General features: G+C 40.1%; 1 protein-coding gene across 1 annotated transcript in view; it reads right to left on the bottom strand.

The window, feature by feature from the left end:
* Positions 1–122: 122 nt before the first annotated feature.
* Col4a3 (collagen type IV alpha 3 chain) overlaps positions 123–25,976 on the bottom strand; it is a 136,431-nt gene continuing 110,577 nt past the window's right edge. The window contains 21 exon segments of the mRNA XM_087209266.1: positions 123–467; positions 1,031–1,203; positions 2,646–2,760; positions 2,875–3,052; positions 3,654–3,866; positions 4,826–4,924; positions 5,641–5,766; positions 5,851–5,922; positions 6,628–6,700; positions 9,768–9,898; positions 10,345–10,530; positions 12,454–12,501; positions 12,704–12,802; positions 13,186–13,266; positions 14,976–15,102; positions 17,208–17,347; positions 18,167–18,256; positions 19,003–19,101; positions 23,288–23,422; positions 23,774–23,863; positions 25,203–25,370. Coding sequence (XP_087065392.1) covers positions 383–467; positions 1,031–1,203; positions 2,646–2,760; positions 2,875–3,052; positions 3,654–3,866; positions 4,826–4,924; positions 5,641–5,766; positions 5,851–5,922; positions 6,628–6,700; positions 9,768–9,898; positions 10,345–10,530; positions 12,454–12,501; positions 12,704–12,802; positions 13,186–13,266; positions 14,976–15,102; positions 17,208–17,347; positions 18,167–18,256; positions 19,003–19,101; positions 23,288–23,422; positions 23,774–23,863; positions 25,203–25,370 — 2,528 coding nt within the window. The 3' untranslated portion in view covers positions 123–382.

Raw genomic sequence — 25,976 nt, 5'->3', positions numbered from 1 at the left:
TTAAGACCAGAGGCAAAGAGGACAAATGTCAAGAATCCAGTGAACCAGATACCTCTTAGCTTGCATATTCAAGCTATATACAGTCACCATTTAGAGAGTGCTTTGGAACCAAGAGGAGTATGATTTCAGTGATATTTTATAAAGATTATTGTCTTGCCCTAAGGAACTCTGAAACAGCACAGATGTAGAGACTAAGATCAGAGAACTAACTTGAAAGAAATGCCATGTTGGTTTGGGAAACAAATTTAAACTTTGTTCTACTGATCCTTCATAGAGCAGCATTGTTTGGTTAGAGGAAAATACCTAAATAAATGGATGTTTTGAGCCATTACTTTGTTATTTAGGAGGGGGGAAAGTAGCAGTTCTATTTTCTTTGATTTCTTCAGTGTCTTTTCTTCATGCACACCTGACAGCGACTTATTATTTTTTCTAACTCCCCAGCTTTCACAGTTGATGGAATAGGTTTTCTGAAATAAAAAGAAAGAACTCATTGATTTATTAATAAATTTATAAATTACTGGGCTTAAGTTTTATTAATGAATATTGTAGCTGTTGTAAATTGTGTAACAGGAATATCTGTCTTTATGGAAGGAGTGAATTTCTGAAAAAATGCATTTTATAATTTTACTTGTATTTCCGTAGCACTCAGGAAACTTATAGATCATTTTTTGTAATAACTATTTCCACCCTTTAAATAATTATTCCTACAAGTTTTCCAATACAGGAATTAAATTAGCAGATCATTTAGTGGCTTTACTTGACAAGGTACTACAAATTGATATGTAAATATTAAGTGTGTTTAGTGATGGTAAAAATAATATATTTTGTCTTTATTGGTATAGTTGCACAGAACCATAACTACTTATTGACTTGAAAATGCTTGTAAACTAGGAATACCAAGCCAAACAGGATTTTACTGTCATGGGTAAGGGGTTACATGTAATAATATCAACATATAGATATAGAAAAAGTAACCTTTGGATAGTTGCGCAAGTGAGTCATCAGACGAACCTTGACATTAAATAGTTACCTGAACATTCTTTCTGGGTATAATGAAGCCAACCAGAAGCTGTAGGAATTTGAATAATAGTTGCACGTCCCTCTTCCGTGACATTCTATGAATGGATTGGCTCGGAATTCCTCTAAACAGGAGCCGGGGGAGGCCAGTGCTTGTCCAGCACCCTCAGAACCTGCACTTGTGAACTGTTACAATACAAATGTATCAATAAACTCTATTGGTATTTGCATGGTTAAGTCTCTACTTTTTTGAGGGTGCAGGGATGGAATTGGGGCTAGTTATATAAGACAAAAGAAAAAGAAAAAACCATAGAAAACACAAATGAAACTTCCTGTACGTTATCCAGATTTGCTAATACTCCAGGTTCTTCCAAATTGAGGTAAAGCAGGACTTAAAGAAAAACAAATCCTTCCCAGCCTTGGGCAGTGCTCCCCCTACATCACCCTCCTCTCCCTTGTATCTGTAATTCCTTGTTCTGGTACAGATAAAATTATGTCTTGTAAACAGAGTTTATGACACTCTGTTTTCATATGATTCATGTAACACTGTTTTCTTTCAAGGCAAAGTTACAAAACTGCTTTGGGCTGCTCTGGTAAACTCACTTGCTACTTCACTAGAGAAACCACCCCCTTCAACAAAATGTATCAAAGCTGGAACTTCTCTTTGTTCAATGCTCAGCCATTTTAAACACAGACTCGGCTAAGCCAGGATATACACCTTAAATAAATCCTCCTGCCTCCTATTTGGTTTCTCCTGTCTCTTCGAATTCTGCAGCAAAGGTTCCTGCAGCCTCGGTGCTCTTTACCTCCAGGGCTGACTGGCTCTTTCTCATCCTTTTAGCAGCTTCTTTCTTACGTATAACTTCAGAAAGGCTTCCCTTGACCTCATTTCTGTTCTAGTCTGTCTTTACCTTGCCTTATTTCTTTCATGGTTCCTGTCACCAACTGGACTCTTGCTAATAATGCTGTTTTGACCTCTTGCCTATTGTCTACCTTCATCACTAGGATACAAGTTCTAGGAGAGCAAGAATTTGGTTTGTGGAATCCATAGTGCCTAGAACAGTCCTGGCATATGTTTAGTGTCCAGTAGTTTTTAGTGATTTGAATAAAGGAACAAGTGTGAGTCAGGAAAGGGAGTAATGTGTCATAAACAATACTGTATAGACTATGAATAATCACACAGACAGCTGTCAACATTGTAGATGGTCAGTCCATATTATTTGGCACTTATATCTGGGGGAATTTTTTTAAAGCTTTTTCTCTTCATTCTCATCTTCACAGGAATGCCAAAGGGACACAATATAAAGCATAATAATTTTGGAACAGACAGATCTGGATTCAAGCCCTAGCTTTGCCACTTAAGAGTTTTGAGAACTCAAGGAAATTAGCTCATTCTTATTGGTAAAATTTGATGGCAGAAAAAGAAATTTGATGGAGAAACTTCTCTATTATTCACCAAAAGCAATACAATTTTTAGAAAGTACATTTGCAGATTTTCAAACAAATGTCTATAGCATATCACACCTTCTGTCAGGCAGCATCTGTCTTGGGGGACACATTTTACCAGGCACAAGGTAGGATTTTATAGGTAATTGTTATTATAAATTTACTATTCTTTTTCTCCTTACCATGATGAAAGAAAATCCCTTCCAGAGAGAAATCCACCCTTGGGGACAGGGGGGAGTGGCAGTGGTTTGGCTGTGAATGGCTATGGCCATCGCCGGACCCTCACAGGCAGTGCATCTGCAACAGGAAACAAAGAGCATCGTTGTGCCACCACTTTGTGCACCATTCCATCCCATCCCAAGCAACGCGATTCCCTTGGTTCTTTACAAAACTAAGGGATTGGCTTCTTACCTGCTAATATAAGGCTCCAGGGCTCTGCCACTAATTGGAGCCATGTCCATTGGCATCAGAGTTGGTGTTGACAGCCAGTACGAATAATCATTTCGAGATGCAAAATTACATACATTATTAATGTTACAGAATAAGAATGGCATTGTGGTAAATCGCTTCAGACAGCTGCCAAGAGTTCCTAATAAAACATGAGACTAAGTATCACTAGCAGTAAGTTAAGATTATTTGGAGTATCATTATTAGAGAGAGGCCAATTAACACATAACCTGCAGCAAACCTGGACAGAGACAACACCAGAGAGTACTTGGCAAAATGTGTATTGAAAAGGTTTAGGAATGATAGAAATCAAAGCCCTAATAGGCAAACACAAGATCCTTTTCCCACCCTTAATATTTCCTGTGGTTCATTTAAATCAGTCTAGAACTTGGGGGGGGGGGTAATATCTTTGCTTCAAATATTTCCAATTATTCATAATAGCTAATAACTAGATAAAGCTTTAGAGAAAAGATACTACTGGTGAGCTTAAAAAGCAGACGGGGTGGGGTGGGGGGGAAGCAGACGGAGAGTTTAACAGAATGTCATGCACACTGAGTCAGACACCCTAGGCTCCTTCTAGCATTTTGTGTACCAGAATGAAAACTAGGCCTTAGGCCAACTGTTGTCTTTGAAACATACTGGAACAAATTCAAGGTTACCTTCCAAACAAGCACTTTATACTATAAAAAATTTACAATCTGCCTATGGAATGAAAGGACTAGAAACTAGAACTGGAGTATTACCAAGGTCTTGTCCATGGGCTCGTTCATTTCCTTGTACGAAAAGAAGAGAAAACCCACTGTAGAGTGCCTGTGTCCCTTCTGGACATGAAGGAGTTGCTGTGGTCTGACTATGCCGGGTGAAGACAAAGCCTCTCATTGTTGTCCCAGCTGCTGGTGATCCAGTGTCTCCAGGTTTTCCCTTCACACCTGGTGATCCATCCAATCCAGGTGGCCCTTTAAAAATATACATGATAGGGCCGGGTATTTAGCTCAGTGGCACCAAGTCTGCCTCGAAAGCGCAAGATCCTGAGTTCGATCCCCGATATCCTCCCCCCAAAATACACATGATAAATGTGCAACTTTGTTGCAAGACAATATCAAATTTGTTTTCCAATGAACTAATCTAAATGCTTTGATATATCTGTTGGGCCCCAAACACAGAAAAGAATCCTGGAAAAGAGTGCCTTTATCAAATGTCTGAACACTATTAATTTTAACCAGCTTTATCACATAAATGCCTTTCATTATAGATATGTGTGGGTTTCTGTCATGAGTTCTTTAAGAACAAGTCTTCCTTTATCTTTGGATATCCCTGTGATGCTAGCACAGTTGTCTGTACTTGATAGGTCTCATGTACCTCTTTATTAGTTCTATTTGTCCCCAGCCTAAGTTGTGCATCAGGCTGAAAATTTGGAGTACACCTGCTTAAGGTGAGAGTAGTGTGTTCCAGTAATTCTTGATTTCCCATCTTTTTCCAAAAGAACACACTGGCACCTGGCCTTTGGTCTGATCTGAACAACACAAACTGAAAGAACTAGATTGCTCTGGGCTGGGGATTTAGCTCAGTGGCACTACACCTGCCTTGCAAGTGCAAGGTCCTGAGTTCAATCCCTGGTACTGGAAAGAAAAAAGGAAATGAAAATGAAAACTCAATCTTGTCGGGGCCAGGAATTTAGCTCAGTGGTGCCACCGCCTGCCTCCCAAGTTCAAGGTCCCAAGCTTGATTGCTGGTACCAAAAAAAACCCCAAAAAACAAAACAAAACAAAAAAACAGAAAAGAACTAGATTACTCTTACAGTCACACATTTGAACAGGACACTGCTATGTATAATGAAACAGTACTCCTTCAGGAAAGGAAACAAACTGAGCAGGATTTTTTTTTTTTCTGTTTGTTTCTTTGTTTTTGTTTTTACCTTGCTCTCCTTTAGAACCTTTGTTGCCTTTTTCTCCAACTGGTCCAAGAGTTCCTGGCTTTCCATCAGTGCCTGGTTTACCTCTTGGCCCACAGGGTCCTAGGCAGAAACCAACATTGCAATGCATTTCCTCATAGTAGAATGAAAGGTAAGATGGCCACATACTCCAGTTAACCTGGGACTTTCTTGTTTCAGTAACAACAGTGCTGCATCTCAGGAAGACCCTCAGTCCTGGACAAAAGATCCTAACATATACCCTATTTCATATATACACACATGTATGTATATATATATGATATATACATAATATATGTATATATATATTCTTGTTTTCCTGGTAACTGCTATGTATCTTTCATTTTGATTCATTTTATTTCAGAATTCACTATACCCATATATTGATCAAATAAGTGGTAACTCTTTTACCTCACATGTGATTCAGACTACTTATAGCCTTATAGTTCCTTTCTAAAGTCTATTACATTAAAGTCATTTTTTCAATTGTACAGCAATTGCTTTGCTGTACAAAGTGCTAAAGAAAATCTAACTTCACAAAACTTGGTTTTATTAAGGCAATTATTTTCCTGTAAAGTGTATTTGCCCAAGTTTATACTGTATACATGCATTTTCTATAGGTTCTGAGGTCTTTCATTTGCTGCTCACGAGTAAATGAGCTTAATTCTAAAGTTGATTATAAAACACTGTAATATTTAATGTTTCCTGTGAGGTCGAGTCATCTGCTTTCCAAAGTACTTCACAGGTATCTTGATTCGGTCAATTCCCAGAGATCCAAGTCAGGGCTGCCAGCCCCACACCTGGCTTTCCTGGTGGTCCCAGTGGCCCCGGTTCTCCTTGCATCCCTGGTTGTCCAGGTGAGCCAGGTAGGCCTGGGCTTCCTGGGAGGGAGATGACCTCAAGTGTGCCAGGGTCTCCATGTGCACCTATGGACATAAACAACGAGCAGATGGTTTCATGGATGAGTTACCCTTTCTCCATGGAGAGCGATGATACGGAAATGCATTTACCAGGTGGTCCTTTTGGGCCAATTGGTCCTGGAGGTCCAATTGATCCTGTAAATCCTGGATTACCTTTTTGTCCTTAAAAAACAAAAGGCAGAGTGATTCAGTGGGTTTCCGGGCTCTGCAGGTTGATGACTCTAAGGAGAAGTAATGATTGGAGCTTGTGTCACCACATGACAATGGCTATGACTTAATTATGGTCACATGGGGCTTACCATTTCATTTGTACACAGTCATATTTAATCAGTCTATAAAAATACACCCTAGCCATGGGCATTAAGAACTTGTATTTTAACACTGATGGGTTAAAAGAGTTCACTTTTTGGATACAGAAACCTATTCAATTTAATACTTAAAGTAAAATACAAAGCCACATTAAAACCTATTTTAATGTCTCTTGTGAATTATGCTTGGTAATTATAGCTATCTACTTTCTTAGCTTATTACTTTAACCTTACGAATAGCCCAGGGTTAGTTAAATCAGGAACTCTCATGAGCACATATAGATTTATTTCTTGTGAACTAACAAAGTAGTTAAGATTAACATTACTTTTCCCTCACTAATAGTCTGGGGACTGGTCTTTTAGGTTTTTCAGTTTTTAAAATGTTTAAGCCCCGAGGTTGAGTGCTGGTAGGGCCTTCTGTGTTTATTCACCTCGAGTTTCTATTTGCACTGACTTTACTGTCTGTGGGTCCATAGAGTTCAGCAAACATTTGTGTACTCTAAAGTAAGAATTGCAGTATTGTGTTTGTAATGTAAAGAGCAGTGCACAAAATCAATACCTTTTACACCTGGAAATCCGAGGAATCCGGGGTCACCTCTGAGCCCTGGAGAACCTGGGGTACCTGGTGCTCCCTATATTTCAAGTTAAAGGAAGCAGAACCACAGACATGTTTTTAAAATCCTACTACTCATGGCAGCTGTTTTTCAAGCAAAAAGAATTGATAATTATGTTGGATAAGAATGAGGTAAAGTTGACAGACAGCTATTTTACCTTCCAATCCAGTGTTTCACCTGCCTATAACTCCTATGCCAGATTTCTCCTTAGGACTATTAATTAAAAAAATAATGATAATATTAAAAAAATAATAAAAAGAAATAAAAACAGCTTTTATATCCAAGAGCAAACTCCGAATGTTATGTTGCTTTAGTATTGAATACAATTAGCTATCCCACATCCTAAATGGAACTGTCCAATATTTGGGGATCTTCCAAGAAGAATAAGCACTAGACAATCCAAGTGAAAAGTACAATCTGCAGTGGTAAGGCAGGCACAGTGCCACTGAACTAAATCTCAAGCCCTTAATCTACATTTGTAATCCGTGCAAAGACAACAGAACCACTGTTGAGTCATAGCATCCAAACATCATTCTATTAAGCTATGGAGTTACAAATTACTCCCAGTGAGGGTGGTGGCAGAAATAATGTATCCAAAGATGGAACAGAAAGGGATTGTTGGGGAGAAGTTCCGACAGGCACATTTGGTGGGGAAGCAGTGGTAAGTGGGTAGGCCGTGGGCCATTTCTGTGATGCTCACACCAATTGCTCTTGGAATCATGAGATGCTCGAGTGAGGTAATATGAGGAGAAAGGAGCTGAGCTTCTGAAAAGAGTTACAGCTAAAATATATGCTAAGTATATCCTATACAATTCATAGGAATTGAAACAGAATAGTACTACTTAAAAACAAGGTGTGGGCCGGGGATTTAGCTCAGTGGTTCTTGATAGGTCTCCCACCACCTCAGCAGCTATTATGTATAGTAGCTGCCCTCTTCCTATTGTGCCTTGCCCCCTCCACTGTGTGACATCATGCCAAGATGGTTGCTCCCACCAAAGAATAAACCCTTCTTCCCAGCATGCCCCTGTTCCTGCCTAGAAAGTAACCTAATACTCGCTCACCTCCTACCACCTAGGGACATCACCTCCATTCCCTAGTCACTACCTCACTCAACCCCACCTCAGCCCCTACAAACCTCACCCCAGTCTCTATAAAAGACTATCCCTGCCCCAGCCATATTGCTTTTGTCTCTCCTTTGTTCAGAGACAGCCCAGCAGATCTATTCCCCTAATAAAGGCTTGTTATGGCCTCGTCTGGTCTTGGTCTTCGGCCCTTTTACCTGACAGTTCTGCCGCATGCCTGGCAAGTGCAAGGTCCCGAGTTCAATCCCCAGTACCAAAAATAAAAAATAAGATGAAGGTCATGAAAAAAACACCAAAAATAACAAATCTTGCCTTTGGCCCAGCCGTCTTTGGGGGTAAGAAGACCAAAGAAAGAGCAGTCCTATTGTGGGATGAAGTGGTGTGAGGTTACAAAAGGAAGGAGAGGAAACAGAACTTCCTGATCAAGGACTCTCTAGCTTCTGCTATCTGCCTGTTTTCTTGAGCCAAAAGTTAAGAGAGCGTCTGGTGCTAGCCCCAACCATTGAGTGGTATGTAGGGGAGTACACTGTGCTGTACAAGAGAGCTATTGAGGGTAATTTTCCTTCCTCCCTCCCTCCCTCCCCTCCTTTCTTCCTTCCTTCTTCTTCCCTCCCTCCTCCCTCCCTTTCTCCTCCTCCTCCTCCTCCTCCTCTTTCTTCTTCCTCTCTCTCTCTCCCTCTCTCGGACAGTGACTCGATCCTCCTGCTTCATCCTCTTGAGTGCTGGGATTACCACTCTCATTCTGTGTGCCACCACTCTCAGCAGAATTCTTACAACTGCAAATGTAGAAGCTTATGAATATGAATACTCCAGGGAATTGACTGTGTTTATAGACCAGACTTTCTACCTCCCCTGTCCCCGGAAGAACTTTAGGTGAGATCCTATGATCCATGATGCAACTTTCAAAGCAACATGGAAAACATGAATGGCATCTGCAGATTAGAGATGGATGAATATCTGATTTAAAAAAAAATTTTTTTTTTTTTTTTTGGTACCGGGGATTGAACTCGGGTCCTTGCACTTGCACAGCAGGCAGCGAAACCACTGAGCTAAATCCCTGGCCCCAAAAAAATTTTTTTTAAAGGTAGATTCTAAAAACCGAATGCCAAGAGAGCTTAACATGGTTTCTGACCACAGTCATGCCAAAGTACATCTCTGTATTCATCAGAGGAAGGCAGTGGAGGAAATAACCAGAGTTACATCACAGAGGTTCTGCGTTTTCTATAAATTGTCAAAGCCTAGCACATCTTTGTGGCGGAAATGCCTGCTGCATACAGCAACCAGGATGGATTTGAAGCTCATGAATGGCAGATCAATGGCCTGTTCTCTAAGAGACTAATTGCAACTTGTAGAGAGAACTCTGGGTACACAAAGATGCTTCATAAATGTTTGTTGAGTAAACAAAATGAAATGGTATTGATAAACGAGGGTATATTCAGAATAGAGGAAAGGTTGATGCATAGTTACACTGAATTGAAAGAACCAGGTATGCATCCATGTAGAAAACAATTGGGAAGAAATAGCAGCTATTTACAAAGATGGGAAAGTATGTTGTGGGAAGACAATATACATGCACACAGGACAGCACAATAATTTTGAGAGCATATAAATAGGGGGGAGGGATGAAATACTTCAGAGCAATTTTAAACTCTTTGCTGTTTTCTTCCACACTAGAATTGTTCAGAGTCTAAATAAGCAAGGGTCAGGTATGCTGTAGGGGTGAGTCCCATACAGTCCAAAGGTTTAGAGGCATCTTAGAGGCTAAATCTTTCCAACTCTTAGGATTCTCTGATTTCTTGGTCCTGTGGGCTCTGTCTGCCCTCAGGCACATTGCACAGTTATACTACAAATGGTAACCTAGCACTGCCTTGGGTGCACCTGATCCTGGCAATTGACTCACAAGAGTATAACAGTCTTGTATTAATTGTAAGCATTAATAATATTGACACTATAGTAAATCAATATTGTATTAATAATAAGTCAATGTAATTTTCCATACTCACCGGAAGTCCTGGTGGCCCCGTGTCTCCTATAGTTCCAGGTAGACCTTCTGGGCCAGGCTGGCCCATAAATCCTTTGTCACCTTTTATGCCTTTTGTGAGCCTCCCAGGGGGTCCAGGGGGACCTGGCTCACCTGAATTCACAAAGAACCTGTCAGTGTTGCAGGTAAGGGACCTTGAAGGTTGTATCAGGGATTCCTTTTAAATAAAGGGCAAGCTTGCACCTGATATTGCTGCAGACATCACTTCTCTTGCTGTGCATGGTGAACTGCATTGAAACCAGAATAAGGCAATGCCCAGGAAGCACTTGGCCTGCTTCTCCGTAAGGACCGTGTGTTAGGGGAGGGTCTGTGCAGGGACCTGGGGCCTAATGCATTGTACGAGCTCAATAAGTGCAGATCTCATTCTCTCAGGATCATTAGGTATCTACTGATCTTTCAGACAGGCCACTCTGCCTCAACTGCAACAGCCTAACTGTACTCCGTGAAAGAACAAGGGCTAAAAAGAATGGAGAAGACCAGAGGCTAAGAAGGTAACACGAGAAGGATAAAAACTTCTGATATCAAAATAAACCATCCACCTGGATTTCCTCTTGAGCCTGGTGGGCCTCGATTTCCTTTTTGGCCAAGGATGACTACCCCAGGCAGACCAGGTGGCCCTGGGAGTCCTGTTAAGCCTGTGGGTCCTGGAGGCCCAATATCTCCCATGGTTCCCTTCCTGCCCGGGAGGCCGGTCCAGCCGGGGGATCCCCTGTCTCCTTTAGCACCTGCAAAGAAGGGTCTGTAAGTTCTGCTCATGCTCCTATAGCTGGAACGAGTTTGTAGTTATCTGTAATAATGTAGACACTTTCCTTGAAAGTTGTTTTTTGTGGGGTTTTCTTGGTACCAGGGATAGAACTCAGGACCTCACGCTTGCCAGGCAGGCGCTGCACTGCTGAACTAAATCCCCAGCCCCTGCTTGAAAGTTTTTTTTTAAGAGACTGGTAAATAAAACATAGACCTACAGGTCTTCCTCTGATTGGCCATTTGATCATGGCAAAATCTTTTTATTTTTATTTTTTACAGTGCTGAGGGTCAAACCAGGGCCTTTACACTGAGCTACATCCCCAACCCCTTTTAAATTTTTAAATTTGTAGACAGAGTCTTACTAAGTCACTAATTGGCCCAGGCTGGGCCCAGGCTAAGTTGTGAACTTCCAGCTTCAGCCTCCCAGAGGGCTGAGATTACAGGCATGAGCCACTACACCCCATCAGTCATTTTACTATTGCAAGTCTCTGTCTCATTTTAAAAGTGAAAGTCATACCTGTTTCACTCCATTCTTTAAAGATCAAGTGACGTAATACATGGACAAAAAGCATGGTATGGGTGAGGCATGGAGGCACACATGTAATCTCAGCTACTCAGGAGCCCGAGACAGGAGCATTAAGAGTTTAGCCAGCTGGGGCAACTTAGTGAGACACTGTCTTCAATTTTAAGAAATGATCAAAATTGCTGGGGAATGTAGCTTAGTGGCAGAGCACTTGCCTAGCATGTGTAAGGCCCTGGGTTCAATTCTTAGCATGTCCAAAAAAAAAGTATAACTGTAAAGTATAACTGTATATATAAATATAAGCAACCTAGCAAGTCCCTTTTTCTGAATTTAAAAAAAGGGCTGAAAATGTAGCTCATTGTTAAGGCCCTGGGTTCAATCCCTAGTACCACCACCCAAACAAAACAAAAAAAAACGGCCAATCTTGTCAAACACTGCCATGAGAATCACAGATTTATTGTCTGTCAAATAAAACCTGTATATATACTTTGAACAGCGTATTCAGTAAATTGCCATGTCTGAGAAGTTGAGAGATTACTGGGTAGCCCCTAAGAAACAATGGCACAAGGTACAAACTCAGTGTGGGGGTTGAAATCAGATCCAAGAGGGCAACAGTCATCGATGTTATTGCTGGACATGCACACAGCAAGGGCAGATGCTAACTGGGAAGGCAGCAATTCCACTGCACCCTCTTAGGAGGTGATACCATGAAACCATGCTAACAACCACAAGACAAATACAGAATGCTTCTTTTTATTTTAAAGCCATCTATAGAAGGAAATTCCAAAATTGGATTATAGTTTCCAATTCATTCCTTTTATTGTGATGACACTGATTAAACACTTTTTTTTTTGGTACCTGGGATTGAACTTGGGACCTTGCGCTTGCAAGGCAGGTGGCGGAAGCACTGAGCTAAATCCCTGGCCCCTGATTAAACATTTTATTTTATTTTTTTTTGGTACCAGGGATCGAACTCGGGTCCTTGCACTTGCACAGCAGGCAGCGAAACCACTGAGCTAAATCCCTGGCCCTAAACATTTTTTAATAGAATACTAAAACCAGGCAGTGTTATTTTGGTACTCATCGTTATTTTGGTTCCATCATGAGGACCAAAAAAGATGAGTGCTAAACAAGTTGTTTTGGCTGGAAAGGGTATCAAATCCTTAGCTTGGGCAACAAATACCCAACAAATGACGAGTGCCCGGGCAAAATTTTCAGTCAAAATGCATAGGGTACCAAAGGAGGACTCTTAATAGGTTACATTACCACTGGGACGTCTTTCACTCACTAGGTTAAGTTTGTTTTCTACCTAACAGCACATCAAACTGGATTCTGTCTGTAGAAATGCGTATCTTTAGGTCAGGGAGGAAAAACTGCTCACCTGGGGCACCAGGATTCCCTCTTGGGCCTGGATGGGCCCCCAGCAAGCCTGAGAAAGATAATGTGGACATAGTAATATTTGGTTAATTTTATTAAATTATATATACGAATAAAATCTAGCACACAAGAAGAACATATTAAAAATCCAGTTCTATCAGAGAAGAACCTTTAGAGAAAGGAAGGCTTAAACTGTTCCTAATGATCTTACCTAAAATGAAATCAATAAATCAAAGATACTGAGCAAGTCATACCTGTTTCTCCCTTTTCTCCGGGAGGGCCAGGAATCCCATCATGTCCCTGGTCACCTCTTACACCCATTGGTCCTGGAGACCCTGGGAATCCTGGGAAGCCTGAACAAAACAGAAACCAAAACCAAGGCCAGGGCATTTAAGGAGAGGATTTACTTCCTACTAGTGGCCTTATGTGGATATCAGGGAAATGTGGGGATTTTCTAAAAGGTGCTGGTCACTCAGAACTTTAGTTATATGGAGCTAAACTCAGAGTGAAACTATGTACAGACTAATATTAGTGTGAGGTTGACCACGTTGGGATGTTTAGGTTGGGAGATATTTGAATTAAATAGAAAAATGTAACCTCACTTGCCAGCATTGCTGTCTGGATACAGAGTGACAGGAGCTAAGCTAACCTTCTACAAGAGCAGTAAGTATACAGAGACTTTAAGGAGAAAATGTGCTTTCCTCAGGAAGAGGGGTTAGAAGTCTAAAAATGGAACCTGGAGGGCCTTTGATTCCTGGAGGGCCTGGAAAGCCTTTCATTCCTTTATCCCCCAAATCACCATCAGGACCTGGCATGCCTAGAAGTAGAAGTAGAGAGAGGGGAAGGAAAAGGGAACGACAAAAGGTGAATGATCCCAACAGTGACTGAAGCAACAGCTCCTGTGGTCCACTGTGTTCAGGCTGGCCCTGAGGAAACCTCCTGTGACAGTCGCCCTGGGCTTTTATCTGGACAGTTGCTTTCCCAGGGAACCACAGCAGAAATGCGTGGAATCATTTTCAATGGTGGGTGTACACCAACAAGCCACTCAATATTCCATTACTGTTTTAATTGAAAGTTAACTGAAGGCTGGGGATTTAGCTCAGTTGTTCCTCCACCTGCCTCACAAGCGCAAGGTCCCAAGTTCCATCCCTGGTACTAAAAATAAAAAATAAAAAAAGAAAGTTAACTGCAGATCTATTCAACATTCAGATACCTAGATGCTGTCTTTAAGACCTGAAGCTACAACCCAATTCTTCGGCAGTTTTTTTTTTTTTTCTTTTTTTAGTACTGGACATCGAACACAGGACCTTGTGCTTGCAAGGCAGGCAGCAGAACCACTGAGCTAAATCCCTGGCCCTTTGGCAGTTGTTTTTAATAAAACTAAATAAAAGCTTGAACCCATATCACATTGTCTCTCTAGTGTGAGAAGCTGAAAGAGTAAATAAGGACCAAAATGTATCATAGATAATATGAAATAGGAAGAAGCTATTCAAAAGGAAAGAGAAACTGTAAAAGGGGGAAGGGAGAAAAGGGAAAAATCAATAAAAGAATGGAAACAAAGCTTTTGTAAATGAGAGGGAGGTTGAAGGAGGGAAGGGGAATGGGGAATCAAGATATATCATGTACAGGTACAAACTCCCTTTGATGAATGTGAGCGTTATGTATATTTGAATTATACCAATAAATTAATTAATAAACAAAAAACTTGAACCCGGACTGTAAGCTAATAAAAAAGAAAAACCAATGTTCAACCCAGAAATATGTTAGGAAAAAAGATCCAGAACAATGCTATATGAGTTGAATTGTGTTGTCCCCAAGTTCATACACCAAGTTCTATGCCCCAGTACCTAAGGATGTCACTGTATTTGGAGACAATGTTGTTAAAAATGAAGTCACTACGATGGGTCCTAATCCAATCTAATCTGAGTGGTGTCTCATATACCACACAGAGCATAATTAGAAGATGACCATCTAAATTCAAACAGAAAAGCATCAGAAGATCCCAACCCTATTAGCACCTGAGACTCAGACTTCTAGCCTCTAGAACTGTGAGAAAACAAATTTTGGTTGCTTAAGACACTCAGTCTGTGTATTTGTTATGGAAGCCTAGCAGATTCATACAGATATTATAAGGTTGTGCAGGAAGTAACACTTCATGTCTTCAGGTCAAATTTTGTTGGGATAACATTTTCAAAGTTTTCCTTACAGGGCCGGTTTTTGGATGTCATCCCCCAAACAGAAAAATTAGACTCCTCAGGGTTAATTCATTGCTTCTTGGTTTCTTGGAATTTAAAGTTCAAGGGCTGGGGATATAGCTCAGTGGCTCCAGGCCTGGCTGGCAAGCACAAGGTCCTGAGTTGGATTCTCAGTACCAGAAAGAAAAAATAGAATTTAAAGTTCAGAGTTGTGTAAAAACAACTGTAGCACAAGACCAACTAGCTTTCTGTTTATAAAGGTGATTCCCGGAGGTGAGGGCCATACTACAGGTAATGCTTCCAGCTTGCAGAATTGGAAAGCTGAGCTCACCTGGGCGGCCAGGACTCCCGGGTCTCCCAGGGACTCCCTCAGGTCCAGCAGGCCCCGGCTGTCCAGGTGGGCCAGGTGGGCCTCTTTCTCCTTTCTTTCCCACTTCACCTGGCAATCCTGGATCTCCCTTAAATTCAGTCAAACACCTTTAAAATTCTCATATAAGCAGGACACATGATTAGAATTAAGTACAAACTTTACTCATTCATTCATCAGTTCATATAAGTGTCTGCTATGGGCTAGTAACATGAATGGTTCTGGGAATGAGCTGGCTACATAGTTTGTGGGCCTGAAGCAAAATGAAAATGCAACTCTCTTTTTAAAAATTTAAAGGATTTTAAGACAGCAACAGCAAAGCACCAAACCAAGCACAGAGTACTTCTTCTTTTTTTTTTTTTTTTTTTTTTTTGTACCGGGGATCAAACTCAGGTCCTTGAGCTTGCAGGGCAGGCAGGAGAACCACTGAGCTAAATCCCCAGCCCACAGAGTACTTCTTTACTTTGGATCTTTGTAACAACACATGGTACTACTCATGAAGCTCAGCCTCACCTGGGTGAAATAACATCTACACATAGGTGATATAGCAGCTCCTGTCTTCATACAGTGTCAGGGACCAGTGGGAAGATAGATATTAAATAGCAACATAAATATATAATTATAAGCTGTGATGACTGACTAGGGATAAGAGACAAACCAAATGCATATGTGTCCTGCCGATACTATGCATGTAATACATGTATGTCAATCATATCTAGAAACCCTTTTCAGTGATTTACTATTGATTAAGTCTGTATTTCAGTTTTATGATAAATCGGAATGTATGTTTCAATAGCGGCTTTAAAAATTTCCATTGTAGCTGATAAGATACACTACTCTGTTACTATGACTTGTTGCTGTGATAAAACTTATTTTGTGTTCAATGCACACTTCTAAAAACTTCTGGTAGTAACCTATGAAAGTCCTCAATCTGAGTGGTACTAGTAATTAACTGTGCATAAAGTCAAATAGAATTTCTCATTGAGAAAATATCTCAGTGGAAAGTCCCTGGTTTTCTGAGAACCTAATTTAGATAGAAAGGGAGGCAAAACCTTGCCTGTGTTTTAAGTAATAAAGGATATCTTCTGGCATGTGTGCAATGTCTAAAATATTTCTTTCTAGTTGTGACATTTGCTAGGGGAGAATATGGAAATTTTAAGAGAAAGTGGTGCTTTATTGGCTCAGAAGAAAAGGAGGTTCCCTAAGTCATAACTTATGTTTTGGAGCCATATATTTTTGAACATGTGATGAAAATATAGGTTCTCCCCTATAAAAATTTGCATCTAAACATTTGGCATTCAGTTCCAGGAGGTTAGAAGATTTCTAGGGATACCATAGATTCTTTGAGGGGTCCACGGAATTCTGTATTAAAAACCCCTGCTTTGGGCTGGGGATTTAGCTCAGTGGTTTCACTTCCTGCTGCGGAAGCTCAAGGACCTGAGTTCGATCCCCAGTACCAAAAAAAAAACAAACCCTGCTTATAGGAATCTCTATTAATCAATCTACATGGGCCTGGTTCTGGCCCTTAATGTAACTGTTGTGGACAGGAAATAAAACTTAAAAGAGCAACCAAGCCCCAACTGAAACATTTGGTTTGTGCTTCATATGACACACCATGGAGGACTCTGACACCCAACTTGAATGTGACAGAGCAAAAGCTCTAGAAAATACTGAGACAAGACAAAAATATTAGGGGTAAGAAATGAAAATGCTTAAAGTTCTAAACAAGAAAGATAAATGTAGTTATCTTAGAATGTTGCTTATTTTCTAATGTTGCTCTACAGTTATTTTTAACTTGCATTGTACCTTAATAAAACAAGTGGTTTTGATTATAAAATATATCTGTGTGAGATGAGTTGATGGTCCAGCCTGAGCACTTTTTGTCACAAGGGAAAAAACCTTGCCCTGTCAGGTTGTGTGGGTCTATAAGCACTGCCCCCTTCTGGGAGCACACTTAAATTGTAAGGACAGAGAAATCCCTTGGCTCAAACAGGCTTTCCAAAGTTGACAGTTGAGTGATACAGTAAAGCACATTCAGTTGTGGAAACAGGATTTCTTAAAAAAAAATCCAAATGACTGCCTGAAAATATGGTAATACTTTCATTTTTCTCTGCACATGCTGAATCTGGATCCGTACTAATATTTTAAGGGGCACATTCCACTGCCAAAACATAAATTTTTTAGTGGCCTATATACCTTTGGTCCTGGAGGTCCTGGCCTTGTATCTTCCAAATAACCAGGTTCTCCTTTATCTCCTTGGAGGCCATGAATGCCTGAGAGGCCTGGTCCTCCGGGTAGACCAGGGAGTCCTACAGTTCCCCTTCTTCCTTTAGAACCTGAAATTAGGAAAGATATCAGGCAAGATAGGTAAACATAGGAATCTTGAAGCGTTCTATTTTTGACTTTTGCATAAACAACCCTTCTCCTAAGAAGTTGTGTTTTCAGAATCTCAAATGAATCAGGAAGTTATAATGGATGATTTTTACACAATGCAAATATTTTGTTTTCACTAGCATTTTGGTTGCACACAAATACTTTTATTTAAAAGCAAATCTGTATGGCTGAGTAGTACTCCATTTTATAAAAAAACCATTGATGGGCCGGGGATTTAGCTCAGTGGTTTCGCTGTCTGCTGCGTAAGCATGAGGACTCAAGTTCGATCCTGGGTACCAAAAAAAAACCATTGATGCACATTGAGGCGATACTCTTAAGTGAAATAAATAGGACAGACATGTGTAAATACAGAATAGTTTTTTGGTGTGAGAAACTGAAAGTGTAAATAAGGATCAAAAGGTATAATAAATAATGTGAAATAGGAAGAAAAGGTCCGAAGGGGGAGGGGAAGTGGAAGGGACTGGGGAAAGGAAAGAAGGGAATGGGATTAACACGAGAGAATGAAAACATGGAAACAAAGTCTTGGCAGGGGAATGGGGGAAAAAATAAGAACCAAGAGAGATTATGTTAAGGTACAAATCTCCAATGATGAATGTCATATTGGACACCTAAAGTGTACCAATAAAATTAATTTTTTAAAAAAGCAAATCTAGTTGTTTTACATAAACTTTCTACTAAGTGGATAATCAAAACAATAGGCAACATCTAGAATTGTGAGCTGCTGTTGGCTTGTGGGCCCATAATAGGACCTTATACATTACCTGGCACACCCATGTTGCCCCTGCTTCCTGGTATGCCACGTGGTCCTGGTTCTCCGGGATTCCCTGGGCTTCCCCGGTCTCCTCTAGGACCTTGAGGATGAATACAGTAAAAGTCATATGCCCTGCATTGTTCCTGGGCATAGTAATACTCAATAAATAGCTGTTTATTCATGAATGAATGAGTGAATTCAGAACAGCTGGACCAGGTGGTATAGGTACTCAGGTAGCTATCTTTTTGCCTTCAGATAAGGTAAAGACTGGGGACTCAGAACACCTAAGTCGAGAGACAGTGAGATTCTCCTCAGCAGGCCTGACCTTCAAGCATCAAAGTCACCCTAGGACCAAGAGCAGCATGAAAAGATGGGCTTCTTTACTGCACAATAATGTATTTTCAGCAGCATACTGAAGTTTTATTGTCATGCAGTATGATTATTGAGGTGGTTGGGGAATAAGGGACTACTTTAATAGTTTAAAAAATTACTTTGCAAACGCAATACTTTGTTTGAAAAGGAAAGGGTAAATATGAAAACTTCTAAAGCATTCGTTTCATCTTGGATATGTGATATTGTGGTAAAATATCACTTGTAATACATATTGGCCATTTCAAAATAAAATTTTGAGTTGATAAGTGAAACCACCCACACCTTAATATTGTGAAATTAATACATGCCAACGATAAAACACCTTCCTTTTGGTTTAATTTAGAAACAAATTTCTTCCAGAATACGATTGGAGCAGGGTTCATATTCACCTCAAGAAATCTACACATAAGTTTCATTATATTTAAAGCTAGGAAAATTTGAAACATGATATTTCTATTAGAGCATCTGAATTACCTGGTGCTCCTGGTGGTCCAGGTGGTCCTTCAAGGCCCTTTAAGCCTGGTAGCCCTGGAAGGCCTCTGTTTCCTTTCTCACCTGGATTTCCTGTAAGTCCTAAAGTTAAAAACCAGATGTTAAAAATACAGGTTAGAATTTTATCACACTCATACCCATCCTGGATTAAACTGAAAGAATATTAAGACTATGGAAAGATGTGGACTTTGATCTTTTTTTAAGGTAGATGAAATAACATAATATGTGTGTAGTATGAGCACAATGGTGGACATGAATTATCCTCAAGGAGTGTGTTAGCAACAATCACATTTGCACATTAAAACATCGTTTTAAATGGTAGTGACCTAAATATTTCTTCATTTTTCATAGTAAAGAGAGAACGCTATGTACTACATGATTCTCATCGAAATAATTTCATTCTCATTTGTTATAATTAATATTTATTAACTATTAGGTAAATGGAAAGCCCTATCTAGAGTCATATATCATCAGTGACGATACTGAGATTTCATGCCACTTCTGAATGGCTAGAAAGCTCATAAACTTCCCATTCCACTTTCTCTAAAAAACATGTTTTTGATCATATTATTTGCCTAGTTATTAATAGTCATTGAATCTCTTTTCCCTACAGAGGAAATTACAAACTTCCTTAACTGCATGAACATTTCTAGTCTCTGGCTTGGTTTTCGTTTCTCCAGCAGACTTACTTCCCTTGGCTTCTTTCTTGCTTGTGTGCTTATTCATTCATTCACATATGAATTGAGTATCTAATTAATAGACAGGTCTTATGCTGAGTACTGGAGATATAAACAAATCCTGGTCCCATTCCCACATTTTTAGGGTTTAACTGGGGAGACCGCCAAGTAAACAAGCAATTGCCACCCAGTGAGATATTTTGTAATAAAGTTGGACACAGTAGGCTACAGGAAAGAATTTCTGGAACAGGTTAATGTTTTCTTTCTTTCTTCTTATTTTCTGTCTTGACGACTGAATGAGAACTAATTAGGTAGAGAAGACGTGGAATGAAATAGGATTCCTAAGCAAGAAAACAACATGTGCCAAGGAGTGCTAAGTAGCAGGGGATTAGACTGTTTTAATTTGCACCTCTATTTTTTCCCCTTTTATGTCATTTATCCCAGTCTAAGAACATATATTGTTTAGAATGTTCATTGGCTTGCAGGCCAAATCTGGTTTAGTTTGGTATGACTTGAAAGCTAGGGATGTTTTTACATTGTTAAAGAGTTATAAAAACAAAACAAAGCAAAAACAAAGACAAAGAATATGCAACAGGGGTCATCCATATGATTCTGTGTCAGCACAATCTAAGGCATTTACTGCTTGTCTGTAAGGAAGATATTACAAGACCCATTAATATTTCTTTTCCTTACAAAGTTGTAAGTCTTTATCATGACCAGGATATGACATCTACTTTGTACTTTTGTGTTCAGCACATAATAAAATGTCTCACCCACAAACATTAAAAAGTAACTATCAGGGCCGGGGATTTAGTTCAGAGGTTCCGGTGCCTGCCTCGCAAGCTCAAGGTCCCAAGTTTGATCCCCGGTACCAAAAGAAAAAAAAAAGTAACTGTCAAACACATAAATATCATGTGGCTGGAGAGGCTGGTAAAGGGCAAATGGTGCAGAAGCTCCTATGCTAGTCTAAGGAGCTTGAAATTCTTCCAGCAAGGAGAGCCTTAGAAAGATTTCAAGTCGAGAGTTTTATTTGCTCATCTGAGCTCCATTCATAATTTAAATCCTGTCATGGAGGCGGCTCTGATTGTCCTCACTGCCGTGTTTTTTGCCTCCCTCATCTTCATAGGACTCGATGTCAGGGTCCCCAGAACACAGTGCAGAGGTCAGAAGGGCCTTTCAAATTCGCCACATCCCTGTGAGGCCCAGCTCTGCTACAGAGGGGTAACAGCTAGCCCGGTGCTCATCTGAGTTTGGACTTTTTAAAAGAGGCGAAGATGGTGTGATTGTGGCCCGTTTCTTGGGTGTTTGGCTAGAGCAGCTCTTCGCAGTCTTCAGAGTGCATCAGAATCTCGCGGAGGCCTCGTTAAAGCACAGATCTGTGGCCTCTACCCACAGAGTTTCTGATTTTCAGTCTAGAATGGGCCTAGAATTTGCGTTTATACCAAGTCCCCGGGGATGCTGATGCTGATGCTGATGGGGACCAGCTGGTCCTCTTGCCGCAGCAGAATACAGTTACAACAATAGATCTCTTTAGGGAAGGAATGGCTTACTGTTAGGCGAATCTAAGTACATGATCTAAATAAACTAAACACCGCACATCTTAATATTGATGTATTGTGAGATTAAAGGAGTCAATCTTTGTAAAATTTAGAACAATTCCTGCACACTGAAATGCTACTGAAGTCTTTAAGTAACTCAATACTGTTAATTTGCACCTTTTATTACTCGTTATTTTTCCATTCTTATGCCTAAATCTTCCATCCAGATGCCTCAAGGACAAGACAGTAATTTGTACCTTTGATATATATGGTAGAAATTCAAATTTACTGAAATTAGTTTAAATAGCATATCCCCTCCTCTTATTTTGGTTTGTTTCATCTGTGCTCCTCAGTTATGCATTCAGAAAGCTAAGAGAAAAACCCAGCTTAGACTGATGTTGCAACTTGGGTCAGTAAATGGTAGAATTTTGTTAGGAGCATAGAAATAGCATGTATCCCTCTAAACTCTACAAAATGAATTTGTTAATTGTAAATTGGTACTCATTATGCCTTTAGGCTGTGAAAGCCAAATTTTGGCTTATGCAGACACAGATATGCTATTCATATTTTTCTCAAAATGTTTCCAACACATCCAAAATAATGTAGAATAGTCTAGTGAAGTGGTATCTACGCAGGCAGTTTGTGAAGACTGGAAATGTATGCCAGTGTTTGTGCCAGTATTTTTTTCTTCATATCTTGACTTAGACAGGTTCTAGCAGAGTTTAATGAAATTTACTTTCTATTTCTTTGCTAAAAATGGTAGAGATTGGGCTGGGGATTTAGCTCAGTGGTTCTGCTGCCTGCTTCGCAAGCACAAGGACTCAAGTTCGATCCCTGGCACCAAAAAAAAGAAAAAAAAAATGGCAGAGATTTTCTCTTTGTACCAGAACTCAATGATTTTGCAGGAAATTAAATGGGAGGTGCCCCAAAAGGTTTTACTTTATAACTGCACTTTCTGCAAGAAAAACCTGCTTATAAATTGAGTTTTTTCCAATGATTATCCATTTTATCAGCTGGCAAATTAATTGCATTTGATCCATTTTCAGGACTGCTCACATGTCACTACAAAAACCTTTCCTACCTCCTGGAGATAGTTATTTAGTCTTTTTAGTATGGTCTACAGTACCCTATGCAGAATTTTTAAAGCAGATCTTCTCTAGAACTATAAATCCTACGTGCCAAGCATTCAAATATCCAACCTCCCTTCTTGAATGCAACCTCCCTACTCAAGATTCGTTACAGATTTCTGTGTTTCCAACTACAAACATATTTTCCCTTTTATTCCTTCCCTATGATGAATGTTTGCTTGATGAAGGTAATAATTTACCCAACAATTCTCTTTTTCTAAAGTTACTTGGGATTAACTTTGGTCCAGGGCACTGAAAGATAGGCCTGCTTAAAATTTGGTTTCATATTGGTTGCATTAATCATATAATGAGAACTCCTGCAAAAAAGCATCCAAATAACTTACAAATAATTTGAATGGACTAGAACATCAGCCTAATAGCCACAGCTGACCATTAACAGTATTCCTAAAGGGTTGAATTTTCATTAAAACGTATTTTCTTTGTATTATTATCCTCCAAAGGATTTTGAGCATGAGAAGTTTGTAGATGTAATCAGAAAAATCCATTCTGGTACTTGACAGAATACAAGAGAATTTGGGGTGGAGATTCCCATTTCTACCAAAGAAGTTTTTTCGTGGGGGGGGGGACTTTCTAAGGCTTTCATTTTAGCCATGGGAAAAGGGAGAGAAGAGTTCAAGGCTTATAGCTCAACAATTTACTGGAGACAATTGAAGCGCAGCAGATCAAAATACAGAATTAGCTTAGAAATAAAAAGTTCTTCACTGAAGAGATGACACATTGTTCAGACTCGGGCTGTGTGACTCGGGCAGGTAACTAACTCAGGCCTTTGCTGTCCTCTTGTCAACTAAGGTGGACTTTGTGCTTGTGAGGAAGGCACCAGAACCACTGAGCTAAATCCCTGACCCAATTTCTTGGTCCTTGAATCAGCTCCAATGTTCAATTCCAAATGTAAAAGATTCTTTACCTTTGAGGCCGGGTTCTCCTTTGTCCCCCTTTAAGTGGGCTATTTGAGAAGGCCCTGGGTTTCCTTTATCTCCTGGCTCCCCTTTAGCTCCAGGGGGCCCTCTGTCGCCCTTTATTCCTGGAATCCCAAGGCTACCTACCAGACAGAAGTGACAGCATCAGGTTCTTAATTCTTTGTGTAGTGCATAGAGATTCACAAGTTAACAGGGTGTACAATAAAACAGCAACAACAACAATAACAACAACAAAGGTGATCAGACCTGAGAACGTGGAAGTTTCCCCAAACAGCCAGCCACATACAAGTAGCTGACAGGGAGACAATAGGACTATATTCAAATAGCAAAAAAAAGTAGTATAGAAAACAGCAAGATTGAATATGTGGTTGTCTGAGAACTGTTTTCCCCCCAAAGAATGAAGTGTAATTTATCTTGCTGCTAAATAAGTGAATGCTGTTCGTGCCTCCTGATGTCTGGACTCTGTCACTTACCCCTCTGGCCCTGTGTGCCTGGGTTTCCTGGAGGCCCAGCAAGGCCCGGGGTTCCGGGATAGCCCATCATCCCAGCCATTCCTCGTTCACCTGTGCAAACAAAGTAACACAAAGCAGCACACGCTATATTAGTTGAGAAAAAGAAAATAGTCCATAAAATAAACTATACTTACAAGTTGGGAGTTGAAGAAACAGTTTCTGTAAATAGGAAAATAACCATACTTATCAAGAAGATGGGTTAGTAAATGGTCTTTTCAATTTCTTCTGTTTGGCAGTCATTGATAGCAAATCACATTTATGATTGAGAATAGAATACATTGAAGTTTGGGAGCATTCCAGCCTATCATGTTCTGACTAGTTGCTTTCTATTAATCCCTTTATTTTGTTTTTTCCACAGCACTTGTGTCTAATTGAACTTAGTTTTAAAATACATTGAATACTGCTCTTCTACTATGAGATGTGGACTTTTATCTATTGATCTGTCTTTGGTGCCTGGCATATTGCTGGCACATGAGAGTAGCCCAATGATATGAATGAAAGGATAATTTGTTAATTAAGTTGTTATCCTGGGCTTCTCTCTGTACAGGAGATCAGTTGAGGGTCTTATGCCATGAGGAAATGGTTACAATATTCTCCCCTAATATATGAACCATAAAATAGCTATGAAATAAAGAGGATTATAAAGAAATAGTACAGACAACTATATGACAACAAATTAGATAACTTAGACAAAATGAACAAATTCCTGGAGAAGCAGATTATCAAATCTGATTCAAGAAGAAATAGAAAATCTTAACAGAACTGTAACAAGTGATGACTGAATTGGTAATTTAAAGACTTCCCACAAAGAGATAACTTCACTATTGAAATCTACTACATGCTTAAGGAATAGCAACTGTTCACAAACTCTTCCAGAAAATACCAAGGCAGGAAGAACTCCTCAGCTTACCGTGGAAGACCAGCATTGCCTTGTACCAAAACTAGGCAGCAACATCACAAGAAAGCTACAGACTAATGTCTCTTGTGAAGATAAATGCAAACCTCTCAACCAAATAGTGGCAAGTATACTATAGTAGGATATAAAAAGGATTAGACAGCAAAAATAGACATATCGTGGGTAATATTGAAATAATGACCTTTGTTTTGTAATACTGGGAATTGAACTCAGGACCTTGCGCTTGCCAGGCAGTCATGGCGCCACTGAGCTACATCCCTAGCCCAAAATAATGAATATTTTGCCATCAGCATTTCGCTGCATCTTTGGCTTGGCCCTGATCTTTTACAAATAATTCTGGAGGAAAAACAACACTAGCTAAACCAAAATCACGGAGCCAAAAGCCTATTCCTATGTATCGTTTACAGAACCACCTCAAAGGAAAAAGGTAGAGGAAGATATCAGAGGCAAAACAAGAGCACAAAAAAAGGATACCTGGTAGCCCTAAAAATCCTGGAGTTCCTGGTAATCCTTTTGGGCCAGGAGGCCCCATCTCACCTCGCTGACCTGCCCTTCCTGTTGGTCCAGGTTCTCCAGGGAGTCCTGACCTATCCAAACCTGGAATTCCTGGGTCTCCCTTTGGCCCTGTTTCTCCTCTTCTGCCTATGAATAAATGAGGTCACGAGTTAACAAACAAGAGATTTTTCCACCAGTTTTTTATGTTTAATATTTGGCTAGGTGATTTTGAGTAAACTACACGTGTGTGTGTGTGTTTCTCTGTGTGTGTGAGTGTGTGTGTGTGTGTGTGTGTGTGTGTGTATGGGTCCTAACATTCCCCTCTGTAAAACTTCTCAAATCCCTTCCGGCTCTAACATTCTCCTTCAGTGAGTCACACAGTAACGAAAATGCAGTAATGATGTCTATTTCCTGGGCCTGCAGGCACTGTTTGGAACTGGACCTAATGACTATAGCTCGGTCCTTCACCCACAGAAGATACGCAGCCACTCATGCAGGATCAGCCACTGGGGGCTTCTGCAAAGAACAGCGCCACTGTGACAACTAAGATCACTGCCAGAAATTTATTTGTGAACATATAAGCGGTATGTTAGCTCACTCACATTAACTAAGTTCTAAGGAATTTCTCGTAGACTCATGACCAGATCTGGTTGAGAGGAGGCAAAAAAAATAGAGTCAGGTCTACAAGGTCTGGAACATCTAGCCTGCATCATTTAGATTTTCATGCCCTTTCTTTTATGTTGCTTAGAAAGC

This window comes from Heterocephalus glaber, unplaced genomic scaffold (assembly GCF_053883595.1).
Source record: "Heterocephalus glaber isolate CG9 unplaced genomic scaffold, H.glaber_assembly_v1.0 deba00001004, whole genome shotgun sequence".
NCBI lineage: Eukaryota > Metazoa > Chordata > Mammalia > Rodentia > Bathyergidae > Heterocephalus > Heterocephalus glaber.
Note: the sequence above shows the minus strand (reverse complement) of the source record. Positions and strands in the feature narration are given on the sequence as shown.